This window comes from Xenopus laevis, chromosome 4S (assembly GCF_017654675.1).
Source record: "Xenopus laevis strain J_2021 chromosome 4S, Xenopus_laevis_v10.1, whole genome shotgun sequence".
Classification (NCBI taxonomy): Eukaryota; Metazoa; Chordata; class Amphibia; order Anura; family Pipidae; genus Xenopus; species Xenopus laevis.
Window position 1 is genome coordinate 15,566,630 of NC_054378.1, and position 22,510 is coordinate 15,589,139.

A 22,510-nucleotide genomic window follows, 5' to 3' on the forward strand; every position below is an offset into this window, starting at 1 on the left:
GTACAGAGAGAGATACCATAAAAATATGGCAGCATAGGTATTCCCCTGTACTAAGCACAATTCAGCAGGAACAGTCCCCTAAGTTTGTCATAGCCTGTACAGAGAGATCCCATAAAACTATGGCAGCATAGGTAAGCACAATTCAGAAGGAACAGCCCCCTAAGTTAGCTCATAGCCTGTACAGAGAGAGATACCATAAAAATATGGCAGCATAGGTATTCCCCTGTACGAAGCACAATTCAGCAGGAACAGGCCCCTAAGTTTGCTCATAGCCTGTACAGAGAGATACCACAAAAATATGGCAGCATACATATTCTCTGTACTAAGCACGATTTAGCCAATGTTAGTAAGTAAATATGCACCAAAACCATTATTTTATAGAAGATGTTTATTAACATTTCCATGCTTTAATAAAACAGACAAGAGCCAAGCAGCTGAATGTCAGGAAAAATCTGGGTGCGCTGTAGGGTGACAGTTACTTTGTCACAGCCTTGCAACCCCAACCAACCAATCAGATGTTTGCTTTTATTATTCTAACAACATTGGAACTGTAAAAGCTAACTGCTGATTGGACCAGACAACAGGCTGTGTATAATTCCATTTTTTATATAACATTACTAAACTTCCCATGAAAATCTCAGCTATTGACCCCTCTCCCCAGGTGCGGGGACCAGGGTGGAAATGTACTTAATGTTCCTATATGTGCCCCATCTATGAGGCAGCAGATGACTGCATGAAGGAAGAAGAGGGGTGTGTGCTTCTTAGTTATAGATTTGTGCTATAGAGTAGAACAGGTATCTTTACAATTCCATGGGCTGCTGGGAGTTACAGGAATGATGCCAGAGTAATGGAAGTTACCCTTCCTTGCCACATTTCTAGTGGGCACAATAATTGTATTTAAAGGGGCAATATACATTTAAAATACTTTTGCTAAAAATCTATTTTTGTCAATTTAAAAAAAAAAAAAAAAATTATATTTTAATTATTTTTGTCTTTGCCATTATAAAGGACTGATCGGAAAATTGGTTTGTCTTTCCACTAAACTCACCCCCTATAAATAGGGTCAATTGTTCAAAGGGAGAGCGATAAGGAGCCCTGAATAAACAAACCCCTCCTTTTCAAAAAGCTGCATTTGAAAAGAGAAGCAGTGCATTACACAGAGGGATTAATCCGTGGACTGGTCATTTTTTTTTATCCCCTTTAGTGCAATAACGAATAAAGCTAGTAATTAAAAGAATGAGTAAAAAGCATATTCAGCGCTAGGCCTTTTGTTGAATAAGGGGTTATATTGCCTGGAAAGGCTTTCAGGGACAGTTTATGAATATGTATTATTGTATTATCAAAGTCTCCACTGATCTCAATAGAGTAGGTGGGCTTTGTTCAGATAGATAAAAGATGGCCGAACACAGCAAAGGTGTACATTGCAATAAAACCAGAACTTCAGCTTAAAATAAAATATTTTTTACATGAAAAGAACACGAATAAATTATAAGACCAATCATAATAAGAATGTCCACTTTTGGTGCTACTAGTCTTTTAAGCAACATAAAAATAGAGTTATAAGGGGCAGGATACGTATATTTTAAAGTAACATAATAGTGATGTGCGGGCTGGAACGAAACACGTGGGTCAGGCCGGTTCTTGCACAAAATCTTCACTGTCAGTGCCTACATTTTTAGACTTATGCCGGGCCCTTTTGTGACATCACTGCCAGGAGGTCGGATGCGGGTCTATAAACAGAGAGGGAAAGGCAGGCCGGGACAGGTGTGGGTTGGGGCGGGTTAGGGTCGGTTGCGGGTTCGAGAATTTCTAACACTTTATGTCCTAAACATTAGGGATGCATTGAATCCAGGATTCGGTTCGGGATTCAGCCTTTTTCAGCAGGATTCGGCCAAATCCTTCTGCCCAGCCGAACCGAATCCTAATTTGCATATGCAAATTAGGGGTGGGGAGGGAAATTGCGTGACTTTTTGTCAGAATACAAGGAAGTAAAAACAATGTCCCCTTCCCAGCCCTAATTTGCATATGCAAATTAGGGTTCGGATTTGATTTTCAGCCGAATCTTTCGCAAACGATTCGGGGGTTCGGCTGAATCCAAAATAGTGGATTCTGTGCATCCCTACTAAACAGCACATTCATAGTTGCCGGAAGCAACCAATCAGCTCTCAACAATCTCAATGTTGGTGTTTTAAAACCTTTTCTACCCACAAGTGCACATTACCAACAGTTGAAAAGAACAGAATAAGGTGCCTTGCTTACCCAAATACTACGACTCTACGACGACTACAAATACTAACAGCTACAAACTACCAGTTTGAGGTAGAGCATCATTAGTTGGGTTTAGATCATAAATGGAAAACCTCTAGACCACCTGACATTTATGAACTATACAAACTTTGTAATGGGAAATTGGCTTAGAAGAAATAAAATCCACCAAACTGCAATGGTAGCATAACCATCTGTTTCTCAAATACGATCATTACGAGTACAGTTTTTTAAAGGGGTTCTTTGCCTTTAGATAAATGGTGTATGCCATATAGCCTATTCTTTGTGCTCTTTACTTGGTCTTCATTTGTTATAGTCTTTCCAATTTGCAGTTTAAAATGGCATCTGGGTCTCAGGGGGTCACTGACCCCAGCAACCAATAGTCTGTTGCTCTGTTAAGCTACAGTGTTACTGTTATTTTTGTATTCTCATCTTTTAGGGAATAGCACCCTAGTAACCAGACAGTTGCTGAAATTCCCAAACTGGAGAACAAAATTTGTGCTAAATCAGTTCTACTTGCTCCAAAACAGGTCCGGTTGAAACAATAGGCCTCACGGTATCCTTTCCACTTGCACGGGGGGGAACGGATACTCGAATCTGCACACTGATGAGTGATCGTCGTTATAATGAAATGGCACGGTAACAAACAGGAGGAAGTGTAAATCACGGGAACAGAAGATAAAAGTTCTATCCGACCCAGGCAATGAGGTTAAACAATCCCTTTCTCTTCAGTAGGGACGGCTGATGGGTCCAATCCGTGTTGTTTCATCTGAACCGCGATGTCAAACAGATAATCGTAACACTCACACCTGGAGAGAGTCAGGAAATAAGCATCAAGTGAATGAATCCACTCTAGTATAAATATATGTTGTGTTATGGACTGGGTGAAGTTTATTGCCCTAGAGCAGTGACCCCAACATGTTGCTCACCAACCCCTTGGATGTTGCTTCCAGTGGCCTCAAAACAGGTTCTTTTTTTTCTAATTCCAGGCTTGGAGGCAAGAGACAGTGGTTTATAAAAAATAAATGTACTGCCAAACAGAGCTTCCTGTAGGCTGCCAGTCCACATAGGGGCCTTTAAATAGCCAATCATGGGCCCTACTTGGCAGTCCAGGAACTTTTTTCATGCTTGTGTTGCTCCCCAACTCTTTTTATATTTGAATGAGGCTCACGGGTTAAGAAACGGGAACCCCTGTCCTAGAGCAAACAAGAACATAAAACTTTTACTTACATGGTTTTAGCTTTCTCCCAAGTGTCTCCCCAGACATAGACTCCGTGGCGCCGGACAAGCACAGCGCAGGTATCTGGATACTCCGTCATGGCCCTTGCCATGCGTTCTTTGAGGTCTTTTTCTTCTGGAGTATTCTCCACTATGGGCACGGCCAACATGTCATTGTATCTAAAGAGGGGCAGATGAATGCAAGCAAAAGCGCACATATGAAATGAGAGAGGATAAATGTGGCCTTTATCTCTAGGCAAATTCACTAGATATGCAAAGTATCATTTAAAGGGTAACTTAAGGTCAAATCTGGTATCATGTGCATTAGCCCTACTAAAACCTCCCACTGGGTAAGCAAATTCAGCCTCTATCCATCCTCTGAACACTATGGAGAAGGGTAAACAGTATAACCGTAGGCTGAATGTGTAAGAGCACACTCTTAAAGGAGAACAAAAGCTTAACCAAAGAAATAGGCTAGAAATGTTGTTCATTATGTTTTGAGCTTCTGTACCAGTCCAGGGCAACCACAGCCCTTTAGCACTAAAGATGTGTCTACAAAGATGCCCCAGTAGCTCCACTTCTTCTTTTCTGCTTATTCACTGCAAATGCTCTGTGCTGCGGTCACTTACGGAGCTTAGGGACCAACTCACCATAAACAGTACACATAGAATTAAAAGATCCCAATATAAGGCTGATTAGTAATTAATACAGATAATTACTATGTGGCAGCACAGAAACTAGTGGAATTAGCATCAGAATTTAATAATCAGCCCTGTAGCATCAGCTTATATTACAGACCAACCTAATTTTCTGATGGATAATTAGTGAAGAGCCCTAAGCTTAGCTTCTCAACAGCTGCTCAGAGCCCCCAGTGTCACAGACACTTTCCAAGATGGTGACCCCCTGTGACAAGTTTGAAGTCCTGGATCATTGCTGCTATTGACAAGCTGAAACTTTAGCCTGGAGCAATAAAGTTCAGTATATAAAATATGGCTTTTTTATCCATTAATTTTTGGGGTTTAATTCTTTAAACTACATTGCATTAACAGTCTAACACTATGTTAAGCCCCACTTAGCTTGACCATGGAAAGAGAGCAGCCCATGAACAGGAAGTATCAAGGGGTGACAACTGTACCTCTCAATATTGGTGGGGTAGGTTGATATTGGATTCCATTAACCAGGACGAGGTTGCTAATTGGGAAAGATTGTAATTGTTGCTCTATGAAAATCTCACTAACCCCTGCTGTACGGTCACAGAGGTCACAAACTAACCCCAATAGTGTCTGGTTGAGGACCCATCACATGACAGCAGACAAAACACCAAGTACATATGTTTAATTGAATGCATTTCAGTAAATCCTCCATGGGGCAGATATTTTCCTTTCATACAAGAAAGAGAACATGGAAACATTGACAAATCACACACAGGAATGTCCAGATCATGATAGAATCCCATATATAACGTGTGATGCTGCCTGTGATACTTTCTACAATGCATGGAAAACTTAATGTGTCCAATGATTGACTGGCTAGAGTGACAGGCTGTAGTAAAAGGGATTTTCTTATCAGAAATCTATAAGGAAATCTTCATGTCTAAAAAGGGCACTGGTTTCATTGTTCTTTTCCTTGATATACCCACTGTCATATGCACGGTGCACATTGGCGTAGTTACCTGTAATAGCCACCAGAGGTGCCCTTTTTAATCCCCTTAATCATCTCCTGGTGTGTGATGAGAAACTCTTTCCCTGGGAACATCAGAGTAGCCATGACAGCAGCCTTGGAATGAGTATGGATCACAGCACCGGCATCTACAAATCAGAAAATAAAGGATTCAAGTTAAATTAAGGCCTAATGTCATTTACGGGGTTTTATATCTAATAGGGATTAAATATGAGCCAGTGAGCAACCCTGCCTGTGGACAAGTGGAAAGTGTCTCCCTCTAGAACATACCCAGGTACAGAGCTGTAATTTTACACCAGAAATATTAGTGCAGTGGGTAAACACTGGCTTTTCAGTGTGGATGGAACCCAACCCACTGCCTAACCACAGGAAAGAGAGCAGCCCAGTAGTAGAAAACCAGAGAGAATGAGAGGTCAGTACCTGGATGGCAGAGCGGATTTATTTAGTACAATGCATCCGCATTTATCAGAATAAAGAGAATGATTTGACATGAGGATATGGGTCATTGGCTGATTCAGAAATACAGGTTTCTGCTGCTGTACAACGATCCAAGCTGCTGCACACATAGCCCAACTGTTTGACTAGTTATCCTAAGGGCTGCCATGTTGGATAACAGCTGTGACTAGTTAGATACAGATACACATACTGTACATAAGTGGCTTCCTGGGTGGGAAGCAAAGCTGAGATATGGGTGTTTAACATTTCTTATTGCCCTCTATATACAGGGGCAACTGCCTTCCCACGATCCCTGCCCCTGGTCTGCAGGGGGTTCGTACCTCTCATAGTGTAAGCATTCATAAAAAGAGGGGTGCACTGGCTCTTCTTTAAGTTTCGGTAAGGCGGAGGGCAGCTGATGTCTTTTTCATCAATGTCACAAACAAATAGGTCATCTGGCTGTTGAAAAACACACGTGTTACATGGATTTATACTTAATAACCAATAGGACGACAATATACAGCATGTGTCAGAGTGTGTACAGGTGTCGCACAAAACATGCATGGGCGGCAGAAGTCTCCTGCTATATACTCCTACAGATCTGATTCAGACCTTAAAGGAGAACTACACCCTAAAAATGAATGTGGCTAAAAAATGCCATATTTTATATACAGAACTTATTGCACCAGCCTAAAGTTTTGAGCTCCTCAATAGTAGATATGCACCGATTTCAGGATTCGGTACGGGATTCGGCCTTTTTCAGCAGGATTTGGCCAAATACTTATGCCCAGCCAAACCTGATCTGAATCCTAATTTGCATATGCAAATTAGGGGCGGGAGGGAAATTGCATGACTTTTTGTCACAAAACTATGAAGTAAAAAATGTTTTCCCCTTCCCACCCCCTAATTTGCATATGCAAATTAGGGTTTGGATTCGGGGGTTCGGCCAAATCCAAAATAGTGGATTCAGTGCATCCCAACTCAATAGCAGCAATGATTTAGTACTGGTCACCATCTTGGAAAGTGTCTGGGACACTCACATGCTCAGTGGACTCTGAGCAGCTGTTGAGAAGCTAAGCTTAGGGGTCGTCGCAAATGATCAAGCAGAAAATGAGGTTGGCCTGTAATATAAGCGGATGATACAGGGTTGATTATTAAATTGCACTGGTTTCTGTGCTGCCATGTAGTAATTATCTGTATTAATTACTAATCAGCCTTATATTGTGACATTTCTATTCTATGTGTACTGTATATTGTGAGTGGGTCCCTAAGCTCAGTAAGTGTCAGCAGCACAGAGTATGCGCAGTGAATCAGCAGAAAAGAAGATGGGGAGCTACTGGGGCATCTTTGGAGACATAGATCTTTACTGCTAAAGGGCTGTGATTGCCTTGGGCTGGTAAAGAAGCCCAAAACATAATGTACAACATTTATAGCTATTTAGTTAGGCTTTACTTCTCCTTTAAGAAATCTATGGACTCCATCTGCTCGAAGGTACTGAAGTCTATAGAAATGGGTCAAGGTATTGGTGTACCCCCAGGGGTAGAGCAGTAGCCCCTACTACGGGCTAGCAAGGATTTTGCAACTGCAAATAAACAGTCTAACGAGAAGCAGAAATAAACGGACCGCTTGTCAATTCATATATTCACTCTATAGCGCTTAAATAAGCGCCATTATCCCGATATAGATGCCCCACTGTGCGCCGATAGACTTGTTCTTTATTAGACACTTGTGGGGAATCCAGTGCAGCAGCATTTCTGGTAATTAACATATTAAATACATTCATTACCTCTTCCTATAATGTTTTTATTGGAAGGCAACAATTACAGGAAAGAGGGAGAAGGATTAAAGGCATATTTAGGTTGGCGTTCTTCGGACGGGAGAGACAGATACGGTTTTGTTGTCTAGATGACACGATAAATAACAAGAGACAGTGGCAGCATTTATAGAATTGGGCCGAGGCGAACAAAGAAGTGACAGTGAAGATACCGGTTCCTTTACTTGTCCGAAGGGAGAGGTTACTAAATAAGCGTTTGCTGCCAGCACTGAAAACCAGGGGCTACACTTAAGATAGAATCAGGGCAGGAACTATGAGTAGGCAGAAGAGGCATGTTCCTCAATGCAACTGGGTGGAGGCAATGAATCCAGTAACGGGGTTCCCATACCTGAATCCTTTCCTTCTGGACCCCTGAAGGTGCAATGTAGATTTCATCCCTATCGGAAAACAAAGATAGATTTAATGTTGCAGCAAATTTGCCATGCTGAGTCAAGGATATAGAGCTGTAAAAAAAGCAACACTACACACAGCTAGATGTTACTCGTGCAGCCAGTTGTCTGAGTCCCGTATACAGCCCTATAAACTGCCAAATCCATCTGGAGGGGCCAGAACAGCAGCTTATATGGGGCAGTGTATGGGCAGCTTTACCATAGCATTCAGGCTTCAAACTGAAAGTCAGAGACTATTATATAAGATATCTAGGCATGCATACAAGGCAGATGGCATATTATCCAAACTCATTTAAACCACCAAAGACTAGAGAGGCCTGTGACAAATTTAGTTAGGAATGTGCAAAACATTAACAAAAAGGGTTATTAGTTGATGACAGGGGTGCATGGCCTTAACACTTCCTGAATGTTTGTATTCTATTACTGACTCAAAACAAGGAAACAAATTGAAGGGCAGAGGAGTACGGATTCCCTGGCCAGTGGAAAAACAATCATATATCACAGGTTATATCAACGTAACATTTAAACAGGCATGTCTGTAAATGTTTCTTTGCTCCCCGTCGGGCGAGAATCGTGACTCACATCTGACTGGAGAAATAAAGTTGTTTATGGGCAGCTCTCTACTGCTGAACGTATTTTTACTCGCTCAGTGCTGCTTATCCAACATCACTCAAATGTTACAGCTGACAGTTGGCAAAGGAACGGAGGCTCCTGAGAAGACTGGCACGTGTCATTTGTAACTGTCAGCTGACATTTAAGGGATATTTGCATTTTTGTTAAATAACTTTTTCAACCCAGAAACCAGCAGAGAATAATACATTATCGTGATAATTTGCATTGACAAAATCTCCTGCACCTGCTTCTGCTAGTAAATTGCCAAAATGGTCATTTGGCTAAAGTAATGAAAATATAATGTACTCTTGCCCTGCTGATGTGTTTGCTTCAAAAACACTATTATAGTTTATATAAACAAGCTGCTGTGTAGCCATGGGGGCAGCCATTCAAGTACAGGGTACACATTAAACAGATAAGTTCTGAAGAATCCCATTGTATATTACAGAGCGTATCTATTATCTGCTGTGTATCCTGTGCCTTTTCTCCTTTTTCAGCTTTAAATGGCTGCCCCCATGGCTACATAGCAGCTTGTTTATATAAACTATAGTAGTAGATAACAGATAAGTACTGTGTATCCTGTGCTTGAATGGCTGACCCCATGGCTACATAGCAGCTTGTTTATATAAACTATAGTAGTAGATAACAGATAAGTACTGTGTATCCTGTGCTTGAATGGCTGCCCCCATGGCTACATAGCAGCTTGTTTATATAAACTATAGTAGTACTTATCTACTGTGTATCCTGTGCTTGAATGGCTGCCCCCATGGCTACACAGCAGCTTGTTTATATATCCACAGCAAGATTTAGTTTATATAAACTATAGCTGTGTTTCTGAAGCAAATACACTGGTTTTACCAGTGCAGAGTTGCAGTGCATTTCATTGACATTCCTTTAAAACAATTTCATTTTTTTGGTGTTACTGTTTCTTTTATCTACTTCTAGAGTTTTGTTAGTGCAACTAAAAAACAAAAAGAGCCTAAGGTGGGGAGGGCACTGCTGCGCCCGGAATGTGCTCATATCAGTACCAGTTACAATGTCGATTTTCTGGTTTTAGATACGCTCTGTTTTCTTCTAGGTTATATCGCCCTCTAATGAAACCTTCGTAGAAGGCCTGAGCGAAGCTTACTAATTCAACCACAAGCTGCAGTGTGGTAAAATGATAAAAAGGGTAAGTTGTGCCTGCTTTGATGTGTTGGATACTGGTGTTGATCATGCATTTATTTTGGGGTACTACAGTAAAAGTCACAACGTGTGCATGAGATCTGCTAACCAATAGCAACCCATTAGGTTCTCTGTTTAGAAGAAAACCCTGATCGGTTGATATGGGTTACTAGACAATGCAAATATTATCCCAAACACTGTAAATCCTTTGATGCGCTGTTTTACTTGCCTTTAAGCAGAAAGAAAGAATAACTCACCCGTACTTGAGGCTGATTCCTCCTCCAGTTCCTGTGACCCAGCCCAAATTATAGAACTGTCTGCAAAGTTCCGGGATCAGATTCCTTGGATGTGCTTTATCCTAAACGCACAGAAAGTGAGGGATTACACATTGCAACAGATACAGTTGGTGATGTATAGAATATTGAAGTTCCTTCTGTTTGAAATCCTGTGCCAGTGCTAGATATAAATGGTACTGTATTGTGGTGTATTAATAGAATGTTTGGTCCCCCCTCCCCCTAAATATACCTAAACCTCTGCTCCTAATGTGTATGGCTCCTGCTTGTAGCTCTGCCTGTCCCAACTCAAAACACTCACAAAGAACATTTGGGTGCACTGGCTTTTCACACCCACTAGGCACCCACAGAATCACCCTATTTATAAGCACTCTGCTTTTGACAAGACTTGTCCCCCGGTACCCCAATAACCCTCACATATAGCACCCTGTTTCCCAAAGGCCACCCACATATGTATGTATGTGTATGTATATTTATATTTGTATAGCGCTCCTTGAGGGCAAAGCACTGTACAGCAAAACAATAAATTGGAAGTAACAAACAAGGGGTCATTGAAATAAAAAGTAACAATAAGTGCATTATTAAAAATACAATTCACGTAAATATAAAATATAATTAAAATACAGATTAAGTGTTCAGTGTCAAATGTTTTCAATCTAAATCAATTCTAGATGCTGAAATAGCCTTATAGTATTTATGGGTAGCAACGAAAAATCTTCTTGTGTGTGTATATATTTATCACCCTTCTGTCACAGTGACCTGGTTGTATATACCCCAGGTCCTACGGTTTGGGTTCGCAAACTTTATCACTTGGTCACAGATCAGGAGGAAAGAAACGCACTCACCGAGTTGAACAAGTGGTGCGGGTGCATCGCCCCCTTAAAATCATCAGTATCCTGACGCATTTTGTATACAGGAATATGATTACATATCTGTGATATGATTTTAACGTTTCAGCTAGCACTCTAGCCTTTCTCAAAGTGCACACACAGACAAACATCAACCATGATGTTTGTTTGTGTGTGCACTTTGAGAAAGGCTAGAGTGCTAGCTGAAACGTTACTTGTTTTTTTGATCCAATAAACACTTGAAAATTTCTTTTTTAAGACCTGTGAGTGCAAGCTTCATCCGTTGTTATATCTCTACTTTTTGGGCTTTTTGCACCCAGGTAAAATTGACCATTTGACGAGCTGTGCTGGCTTCCAGAACCATATATATATATAACTTATATAACTTCAACTTTTATTCGTGAGTGCTGGCTATTTCGTGGATTGCATTGTGGAATTTTAAGCCGTGCACCCGAGCTTCTTCGACATAATAATAACCTATTTAAGGAACGCTTTTTGCAGGAATGGTGCTAATAGACATAATGTGTGCTGACGTCTCGACATATCCCCCAGAGGCCCATAATGGTCTGGAGAGGAAATCGCCACTCTGAAGTTCAAGATGTTGATTGAGGCCCAGTGTTTGAATTGGAACTTACCTGCAAGCGGTCCGTTTGGAGCGGGATGTACTTGATAGAGTGGCGCAGGATGATGACCAGAGAAGGTGCCGCTTGTTTAATATACAGTGTCATCGGGCGATCGGCAGTGAGAGTTCTGATCGTGCGATGTCAGACACTTCTCAACGGCACTGTTGGAAAGGGACCGGCTGATCACGAGCACCGCATACATCCACTTCCCCATAGCTTGGGTGAATTAGCGGTGGAATTCTGCTACCGACACCTACAGTAAGTTGAGCAACTCAGATTGTGAGCCGCAAGCCCTGTGCGGAGCTCATTCTAACAGCCCATAACTAGGACGAACTTTTTGATGGGTTTTTACTTTTGGATGATCGACAATCCAGGGGGAATTGGTGACGTTCAGCATTCAGGGTGCGGGGTTCCCGACTCCCCCGTTGATGGTGCCTTGTTTTGGTGCGGGGGCCCGTGATGGATATGTTTACCTGACAAGTTCACCAAACCCCGTATATAGACACTATTACCCGAAGTAGGTATAGTTGGACAGTTAATTTAGCCATCCTTGATGAAGAGACTTTGCGAAAGGAACTTTACATTTGGATCTGATATAGACTGTGATATATATATTTGTTTTATTTTTTTTCCCACATTTTTTCTTTCACTTTTTTATTTTTTATGTATATATTTTATGCATTTATTCTTCTCTATGTAAATGTTATGCACTCACACAGTCCTTAGTATTGTGTTCTTTTTTAGCCTTTAGTTTTCATGCAGGGGTATGCACACCTAACATGTACACACTTCAATTTTTTAATCATGGCATTTTGGCTGCTTAAATAATGTTTAGCTTATAATTAATATTGTTTATTTGATTCACATTTACTATGACACATTACACACGGAGGACGCTGGGATGTAATGCTGACACTGAAGATTTGTTAGAATGATAGTTTCCTTGATAGCTAGTCTCATATAGTCTAGATCCATATACATTTTGTTGGTGACGGTTCCGGGTATATATATATAATTGTCGGGTCACACAAGCCCCGGTTGAAATAACTACACCTAATATTTAAGCATGACAGCTAGATGGTGCTATGGGTCTCATAGGGCTAATTCATATGGGTTTAGCCAGCACTGTTTTTCTAATTCGTAGGGGCTGGGCTCCAATTAGTTAACAAAATGAGGTGAACAAATAAAAGATTCAGTACCCCGTCTTCAGAGTGGCAGTTTTAATAAATATTTTTAATAATCGACAAAGTATTTAGCATAAAGAAAGAATGACTCTCCGTTTAGACCCACTATTCTTACTCAATTTTAAGATGTTTAAGTAACAAAGTAATGACATGTAGCATGACTATGTAGATACAATATTACCAACGATTTGCAACATTGTTACATAACATCATGTTTTTTTTTTCTCTGTATAAGGGATAGATTGTTTTAAATGAGTAGATTTATAACCTTTAGTTATACTTGTACTTTGCAATTTTTATGTTTGTTTGTATGTAATGAGTGATATTTAAATCTAGTTACGTTTCTGTGACGCTATTACCACGTCAGTTCCAATTTGTCTAGTTTCCCGCCAATACCTGTATTTAAGTGTGTTTCTTCCACCACCAGACACTTTGAGAAAGGCCTCGGAGGAGGCCGAAACGTTAGTCTTGCATACAAAAATAAATTTATATTTATATAAAGACCTGAGAGTGCGGATCCTCTGTGCTAGTTATATATATATATATATATATATATATATATATATATATATATATATATATATATATATATATATATATATATATATATATATATATGTATATATAAATATAAAACAAGGGAAAGTTGTGCTCACCACTATTTTTTAAAACCATTAGGCGGGGGTGCAATGAGGGTGTGACCACAAAATACATATAGTCAACTACAAGAGGTCCTCTGCACTCAACCCATTATCAATATATTTAAGATTTTGTGCATACTGCTACTAAAAAATGCCTTACCCTTTAAACAACACAGGGATTGTTTGTCCATATATTGCAATATATTTAAGCTGGCCAACTACGTCAAAGTCATCCCATATCTGGCCAGTCCTACGCTTAATTTTCATCTGATTCATTAAGAATTCTATTGCTTCATTATACATTTTCCAAAGGGACTAAGTTTTACCTGCAACTTACTAGCTGCTTTCAAAGTAAAACTCCCAAACTTGGCTTTTATTAGACACCAGTGGGATCACCTGACTATAGCTGGGAAGGGTGGGAGCTACAACATGGAGCTGGTCACTGCTCCTGTATAACTATAACTATAACAAACAAAGGAAAGTTGTGCTCACCACTAGTTTTTAAAAACATTAGGCGGGGGTGCAATGAGGGTGTGACCACAAAATACATATAGTCAAATACAAGAGTCCTCTGCACTCAACCCATTATCAATATATTTAAGACAGCGACATTTTGTGCATACTGCTACTAAAAAATGCCTTACCCTTTAAACAACACAGGGATTGTTTGTCCATATATTGCAATATATTTAAGCTGGCCAACTACGTCAAAGTCATCCCATATCTGGCCAGTCCTACGCTTAATTTTCATCTGATTCATTAAGAATTCAATTGCTTAATTATACATTTTACAAAGGGACTAAGTTTTACCTGCAACTTACAAGCTGCTTTCAAAGTAAAACTCCCAAACTTGGCTGCCCTTTTATTAGACACCAGTGGGATCACCTGACTATAGCTGGGAGGGGTGGGAGCTACAACATGGAGCTGGTCACTGCTCCTGTATAACTATAACAAACAAGGGAAAGTTGTGCTCACCACTATTTTTTAAAACCATTAGGCGGGGGTGCAATGAGGGTGTGACCACAAAATACATAATAAAAGGGCAGCCAAGTTTGGGAGTTTTACTTTGAAAGCAGCTAGTAAGTTGCAGGTAAAACTTAGTCCCTTTGTAAAATGTATAATTAAGCAATTGAATTCTTAATGAATCAGATGAAAATTAAGCGTAGGACTGGCCAGATATGGGATGACTTTGATGTAGTTGGCCAGCTTAAATATGTTGCAATATATGGACAAACGATCCCTGTGTTGTTTAAAGGGTAAGGCATTTTTTAGTAGCAGTATGCACAAAATGTCTCTGTCTTAAATATATTGATAATGGGTTGAGTGCAGAGGACCTCTTGTAGTTGACTATAATATATATATATATATATATATATATATATATATAAAAAAGACAAACTTCACTTTGCTTGATCTCATTATGAAGTCCTGGAGTGCGTCATTCCTTGGATATATATATATCCGGCTTTTATCCTTCTGATTTAAATTACTGATCAAATGACAATTGGTTCGGGACCATCTGTCTCCGAACTATGCAATTAGCTGCAAAGTAAACTTGAACTGCAGCTCACCCGATAGGAAGAGTGACCTGGGTGTAGGTGCGTCGCCTTCAGGTACAATTGATTCAAATTCTGTGGTAGATTATTAATATCAGCTTATAACACACTCACCGAGGGTGACAGCTGGCCCGGGTGCTGCGCCCGAACCCGTAGTTTAAGGTGAGGATGCAACCAAACAAAATGAGCACGCACTCCAGGAGCCAGTCTTTTGAAGTAAAAACATAGTTTATTCCATTTCGCTAAAACTTACACGGCCTAACGCGTTTAGTATCCGCTGATATGTAATCATAGGCACTTATGATTACGTATTGGGAGTATACGAAACGCGTTAGGCCGTGTAAGTTTTAGCGAAATGGAACAAACTACATTTTTACTTTTAAAGACTAACTTCCTAATATACAGTCATCACAATATACATTCATTACAAGAACTTCTTTTTTGTTTTATTGTTACGTGTACCTGTAACGGCTATTGAAATCACTGTCTGTCACTTTCTATTCTCTGCTTCTGACTGTGGAAACAATGTAGCACAAGTCTCCTCTCCTCCAGGTCTGTAAATCAGTTGGCTTCTGCTCGGCATCAGACTGGGGTGTATGGGCCCACCAGTGCTGCCACATCAAGGGCCCTCACCAGCAGCGTTCCTAGAGGGGGGCGGGCCCTGGTGCGTGATGCGCAGCCAGGCCCCGCCCCCTCCATACGGCGGGCTGCCAGGTTGATTTCAGTGGCGTGTGGCACTGCCAGGGTGCCCTGAGGGGGTGCGGGCCCTGGCCCGCTCGCACCCCCTGCTCCCCCGGTAGTTCCGCCACTGGCCCTCACCCCAGTCATAAGGTTCTCGAGGCGCGTTTTTCAATGCCCCCCGCACATACCTTTTACTTCTTGCCGCAATCAGCAAGGGATTGGAGGGAGTGCCAGCGGTTTCCAGTTGGGAGTAGGGCTAGGGTTGCCACCTTTTTTTAAAAAAAAAAAAAAATACCGGCCAGTGATGGGGGCGGTAACGCCGTGACGTAAAAAGGGGCGGGCCACGTGTAAATGGGCGGGTTGTGGCGTAAAATAGGGCGGAGCCGCGTGCATTGTGATGCGAAAGGGGCGGGGCCCCATCGTGAGAGGGGCAGAAGATGAAGGAGAGGTAAGTTTCTGCCGGAGGGCCAAGGGCTTTTGTTAAATTACCAGCAGCTACATTGCCGGTAAATTTGTAATACCGGCCCCGGTCCTGGCAGGTATTTTACCGGCTAAGCCGGTACAATACCGACCGGGTAGCAACCCTAAGCAGGGCCCACCTGGTTTTTTCCCTGTGTCCCTCCGGCCCAGTCCGACACTGCTTCTGCTACAGAGTTTCAAGAGTCAGAACTAAAAGTGCAGAAAGGATAAGCAGCCAGACACTCCTTTCAATAGCAGTGACATTGCGATTGCTGCATTAATTTAAATGGAAAAGCTGCTTTCATGAAGCAAAAATACAGTATTAATACTGATACCTGCACCATGTGTCACATTTCCCTGGCAGCTGCCCATGCATTACCTTGGCATTGTCTGTCTGATTGCAGTTGTCTCTATTGCAGTAGTACATGTCTCTCAGGCCTGTGCAGCAGGAAAGCCCTGGAATATTGCTCTATATTAGGGCTGGGAGAGACACTGAGCAGAGCAATGCATACAGTGCCTAGAGAACAATCACACAGGCATAATTAAGGACAACCCTATCCGGGGTCCTCACAGTTCTGCTAGATGTAAAGCATCGTTTCGGGTTTTTGTGCGCATTTCCTAAACAGAAGTAAAGTCGCTTTACGCTACGCCAGCCCTACAATGCGACAGCAGCGTTAACCAGCACAGTCGAGGATATTGTTTGTGATTTTTTGTCAGGCAGCGTGACGGACCGCTATTCTCGGGTCCTGATCGGAAACCAGGCGGCGGCGGGGCAGCCTTTGTCCCCCAGGACCCGGGTGCAGCGCTGTAATATTTCTGTCTATTCTTAATAACGTAGACACGGGGATCTTTCTTATTCGGGTTGTGCGGTGGGTCGGCAGTATCCTCGGCAGCTTTATTTATCAGGCGGGTAATAGGCAGCCCAAGGCGGGGTCCTGGTTTCAGGTGGTGTCACAATATGGCCGCCTCCTTGAGACTTGGCTGTCAGGGATTTATTAGGTCATTTCTCGGGGGTCTCCGGACTCGTAGCGGAGAATGCAACCTGAGGGCGTTTCACACAGCCAGGACCCTCAGGGGTAAGTAAGAACAAGAGGGCTTTGCTTACTGCTGGAAAATGCTATTAACCCATTAACTCACTGTTTCTCTGCCTCTATAGCTGACTCCTGGAGTTCCCCACTTGCCCCTGGGATTAAACCCCTGCCATTAGAACCCCAGCTGCCCCTGAGTTAAAACTTATAATATTAAAGGGGAACTCCACACAAACATAACTTAAGCTTTTTGAAAAGTAAACACAATTTCAAGCAACTTTGCAATATACAGCCATTAAAAAATATGCAGACTTTTCATGATTTTTAATGGTTCCCTAAGCCTAGCCCCCTGCTCTCCTGCTAATCTGTCTGACTACTTTGCTGAGCTGACTGACTACTGTTACTTTGTATCAACAGCCATCTGTCCTCAGCCTGCATCCTCCAAACCCCACAACTCCCTGCACATGTGATTTCAATAAGGAAAGGGCAATGCATTGTGGGTTATGTAGTTCCTGCATGCTGTCTGTAAGCTGTCTTAGTCCCTCCTTCCTAGGATTTCAAATGATGCAGAAAGAAGAGAAGAACTGGTAAACCGCTGGATTTCAGCATAGAAAATGGCTTCTGTTCATAATTTTTTAAGAAACATGTAACTATGGGTATATTAGGGGTTTCTGTGTTATGTAGGCCTTTTTATCAACTTTTGGTTTGGAAGCTGGAGTTCCCCGTTAATTCCCCAACTGCCCCTGAGGAAAAACTCCTGCCATTAGTAACACCAGCTGCCCCTGACGTAAATCCAATTTTTTATTATTTGCTGTTTTTAAAATATCTAGCTTTTGTTCAGCAGCTGTGCAGTTTGGAATTGAAGCAGGTAGCAAGGGGACACATTACATTCCTCCCAACTGTCCCTTTTTCGGAGGGACAGTCCCTCTTTTGACAGCTCAACCCACAGTCCCTCATTTGTACTGGAAAGTCCCTCTTTTCCATGCACTGAACAGCCAGAAAAAGAAACAAAGTTTCTCACTTAATTGGCTTTTAGCAAAGAGCCCAGAACAGGTACAGGTGCAAATACCGTATATACTCGAGTATAAGCCGAGGTACCTAATTTTACCTCCGAAAACTGGGAAAACTTATTGACTCTAGTATAAGCCTAGACACAACTACAGCCCTGTCTCCCAGCAGCGCACATTCTGCCAAAGCGACCCCCCCAGCGATCAACCGGACTTCTTTGCAAAGCTGATGGTGACAGAGAATCGCCAAACGGATTACTGTGTGCATTGTCCCACTGTCCCACTACCATGTGCAGAGGGTGCTGTTTGATATTGCCATCACTGTTAATCTTTCATACAACCAACAGAGGGCGCTGTGTGATATTGCAGTCCCTATTATTTTTTCATACAACCAACAGATGGCGCTGTGTGATATTGCAGTCCCTGTTATTCTTTCATACAACCAACAGATGGCACTGTGTGATATTGCAGTCCCTGTTATTCCTTCATACAACCAACAGATGGCACTGTGTGATATTGCAGTCCCTGTTATTCTTTCATACAACCAACAGATGGCGCTGTGTGATATTGCAGTCCCTGTTATTCTTTCATACAACCAACAGATGGCACTGTGTGATATTGCAGTCCCTATTATTTTTTCATACAACCAACAGATGGCGCTGTGTGATATTGCAGTCCCTGTTATTCTTTCATACAACCAACAGATGGCACTGTGTGATATTGCAGTCCCTGTTATTCTTTCATACAACCAACAGATGGCGCTGTGTGATATTGCAGTCCCTGTTATTCTTTCATACAACCAACAGATGGCGCTGTGTGATATTGCAGTCACTGTTAATCTTTCATATAACCAACAGAGGGCATTGTGGGATATTGCAGTCTCTCCCCAAGTGAACTGTTGGTATAGGAATGATTAAAAGTGACTGCAAACTCAGCTACTCGGTTCGGATACCGCTGACCCGAGTATAAGCCGAGGTAGACTTTTTCAGCACATTTTGGATGCTGAAAAACTCGGCTTATACTCGGGTATATACGGTAATATACTTTGTAACAATTTTGAGACACAAAAACACAGTTTAGATAAGGAGAAATATTTTCAAACTTTCATAACCTGCCAAATTTTGTAAAACAAACATGGTAATTAGGGGGTGTGGCCACAGAAAGGGGTGTGGTCAAAAAAATTGCTGCGCTACGTGCAGGAAAAAAAATTTTGTCTCTTTTTACTTCCAAAATGTTGGGAGGTATGACATTACCCTAGCAACCAGGCAGTGATTTGAATGAGAGACTGGAAGATGCAGAGTCGTCCGCTGATTTTCCCTCCTGAAAGTTATTCAGTTCCCCCAGTTTGTCCACTGCACACACCAAGCGAGAATTCAGTGATGTCACTGTGCATTGAGCAGTGACATCACACGAAGGCACCCCCTTCCTCTCCTGTGAACAACCCCACAATTCCCTGGTGCGGCAGCTGTCTTAAAGGAAAACTATACCCCCAAAATGAACACTTAAGCAACAGATAGTTTACATCATATTAAGTAGCATTTTAAAGAATCTTACCAATCTGGTCTATATATTTAAGTAAATATTTACATCTCTTGCCTTGAGCCACCATTTCGTGATGGTCTGTGTGCTGCCTCAGAGATTACCTGACCAGAAATACCACAACTCTAACTGGAACAGGAAGAAGTGTTGAAGCAAAAGACTGAATGAACTCTGTCTGTTAATTGGCTCATGTGACCTAACAAGTATGGTTTGTTTGTGTGCATCGTGAATCGTACGATCCCAGGGGGCGACCCTTGTTTTTTAAAATGTCAATTTTCTATTTATGGTTACCCAATGGCACATACTACTAGAAAAGTATATTATTATGAAAATGGTGTATTTACATGAAGCAGGGATTTACATATGAGCTGTTTTATGCAATATATTTTTATAGAGAACTAAACTGTTTGGGGTTATAGTTTTCCTTTAAGTTGACAGCTCTGAAGATGTTTAAAGAACTAAAAACGAATATGGATAAAAATGCCATGTGTTGTATACAGAACTTATTGAACCAGCCTAAAGTTTCAGCTTGTCAATAGCAGCAATGATCCAGGACTTCAAACTTGTCACAGGGGGTCACCATCTTGGAAAGTGTCTGTGACACTCACATGCTCAGTGGGCTCTGAGCAGCTGTTGAGAAGCTAGGCTTAGGGCTCGTCACTAATTATCCAGCAGAAAATGAGCTTCCCCTGTAATATAAGCTGATGCTACAGGTTTGCTGATTATTAAATTCTGATGCTAATTGCACTGATTTCTGTGCTGCCATGTTATGTAGTAATTATCTGAATTAATTACTAATCAGCCTTATATTGTGACATTTCTATTCTATATGTACTGTATATTGTGAGTGGGTCCCTATGCTCAGTGAGTGACAGCAGCACAGAGCATGTGCAGTGAATCAGCAGAAAAGAAGATGGGGAGCTACTGGGGCATCTTTGGAGACACAGATCTTTACTGCTAAAGGGCTGTGGTTGCCTTGGGCAGGTACAGAAGCCCAAAACATTATGTACAACATTTCCAGCTACTTCTTTAGTTAGATTATGGGTACACAGGCTGCGTATTTTTGCAGAATAAGAGAAGCAGATCTCCTCAGTGCCCCTGCTCCATTGATTTGAATCTGATCAGCCAGGGTGCGGCAACACACAGCGCAGCTGAATCTGAGGTCAGTATTTTGGCTGACTTCACCCGGTGTGTGTGAGTGCACACGGGCTGATCGTATTCAAATCAATGGAGCAGGGGCACAGAGCAGATCTGCTTCTCTCATTCTGCAAAAATATGCAGCCTGACAACAGCCAGAGCCTGTATGCCCTTAGCCTTAAGCTTTAGTTCTCCTCTCAAAGAGCAGTACTTGCAAGTGCTATCACCTTTCACCAAAACAAAGTACAGGTTTGGGATCCGTTATCCGGAAATCTGTTATCCCGAAAGTTCCGAATTATGGAAAGGCCGTCTCCTATAGACTCCATTTTATCCAAATAATCCAATTTTTTAAAAATGATTTCCTTTTTCCTCTGTAATAACAGTAGCTTTTACTTGATCCAAACTAAGATGTAATTAATCCTTATTGGAAGTAAAACCAGCCTATTGGGTTTATTTAATGTTTTAATGGTTTTCTATTAGACTTAAGGTATGAAGAGCCTAATTACTGAAAGATCCCTTATCCGGAAAGCACCAGGTCCCAAGCATTTTTTGGACCTTCGCATCAGGGATTTTTTTTTCACTGGGTCTAGAATTTTAACTTCTCTGCATCTTATTAATATAAATTGTATACATGTGAGTGCAGGGGCCCCTCCTTATAGTGAAGACTGCTTGCTCTTGTGTTTTTAATCTTGTTGGCTGATTCCTTTAATAAGTATCTCTTTATAATTTTAAATTTATAGTACTATTTGTTATTTATTGTATTAACACTTGGCTGTCTAAATCAGATAGAGACTGATTACAGAGAGAGTTAGGGTGGAGGCAGACGGGGAGATTAGTCGTCCAGTGACAAATCTTCTCTACTGCGGGTGACTTATCTCCCCGACTGCCACCACCCTAAAGGTCCCCATATACAAACAGACATAAACTGTCAACAGATTAAGTCAGAAGCTTATTGGGCAGTGTAAATTGGCCAGATGTTGATCGGGCAGGGTTAAAAATCCCATCAGATCAAGGACTGCATTGGTTTGTTGATGCGGTCCTCGATCCGACCACCCATATTCTGGTCATTGTGATATGCCCACCTCAAAGTGTAAATATTGGGAGAGATCCAGTCGTTTGTTGACCTCGCCAAACGAGCGGATCTCCATATGAATGGCCAGCTTTAGGAAAGTAAGGTATTTTAGGCATTAAGGTCAGCCCTATTGTTACAGTCATATGAAAAAGTTTGGGAACCCCTCTTAATTCTTTGGAGTTTTGTTTATCATTGGCTGAGCTTTCAAAGTTTCAACTTCATTTTAATATATAACATGCCTTATGAAAACAGTAGTATTTCAGCAATGACAAAGTTTATTGAATTAACAGAAAATATGCAATATGCATCATAACAAAATTAGACAGTTGCATAAATTTGGGCACCCAGCAGAGCTGTTACATCAATACTTAGTAGGGATGCACCGAATCCACTATTTTGGATTCGGCCGAACCCCCGAATCCTTCGCGAAAGATTTGTCCGAATACCGAACCGAATCCAAATCCTAATTTGCATTAGGGGTGGGAAAGGAAACATTTTTTACTTCCTTGTTTTTTGACAAAATATCACGTGATTTCCCTCTCCACCCCTAATTTGCATATGCAAACTAGGATTCGGTTCTGCCGGGCACAAGGATTCGGCCGAAACCGAATCCTGCTGAAAAAGGCCGAATCCTGGCTGAATCCCGAACCGAATCCTGGATTCGGTGCATCACTAACACTTAGTTGAGCCTAACAGCGTCTAGACGCCTCCTATAGACTTTAATGAGTCTGGATGGCGGTATCTTTGACCATTTGTCCATACAAAATCTCTCCAGTTCAGTTAAATTTGATGGCTGCCAAGCATGGAAAACCTGCTTTAAATCATCCCATAGATGTTTTGATGAT

The 22,510-nt window shown here is 41.6% G+C and overlaps 2 protein-coding genes across 4 annotated transcripts in view; one reads left to right on the forward strand and one right to left on the reverse strand.

Moving 5' to 3' along the window:
- Window positions 1–373: 373 nt before the first annotated feature.
- apip.S (APAF1 interacting protein S homeolog) lies at window positions 374–16,357 on the reverse strand. Of its 2 annotated transcripts, none has more exon segments than NM_001091207.1 (7): window positions 374–3,074; window positions 3,496–3,663; window positions 5,156–5,291; window positions 5,940–6,057; window positions 7,761–7,809; window positions 9,855–9,955; window positions 16,262–16,357. In NM_001091207.1, coding segments are annotated over 7 exon segments (720 nt in total). In that variant the 5' UTR covers window positions 16,310–16,357; the 3' UTR covers window positions 374–2,974.
- The window catches only part of pdhx.S (pyruvate dehydrogenase complex component X S homeolog), a 52,220-nt gene continuing 45,562 nt past the window's right edge, over window positions 15,853–22,510 (forward strand). Inside the window, exon 1 of one of the 2 annotated variants that reach the window (XM_018260262.2) lies at window positions 15,853–15,871. Coding sequence is in view for 1 of the 2 variants with exons in the window: in XM_018260261.2 (XP_018115750.1) it covers window positions 16,841–16,958 (118 nt within the window). In the remaining variant the exon portion in view is untranslated. Of the gene's footprint in view, window positions 15,872–16,510; window positions 16,959–22,510 lie in introns of those variants that run through there. The other variant, XM_018260261.2, reaches the window with a different exon arrangement.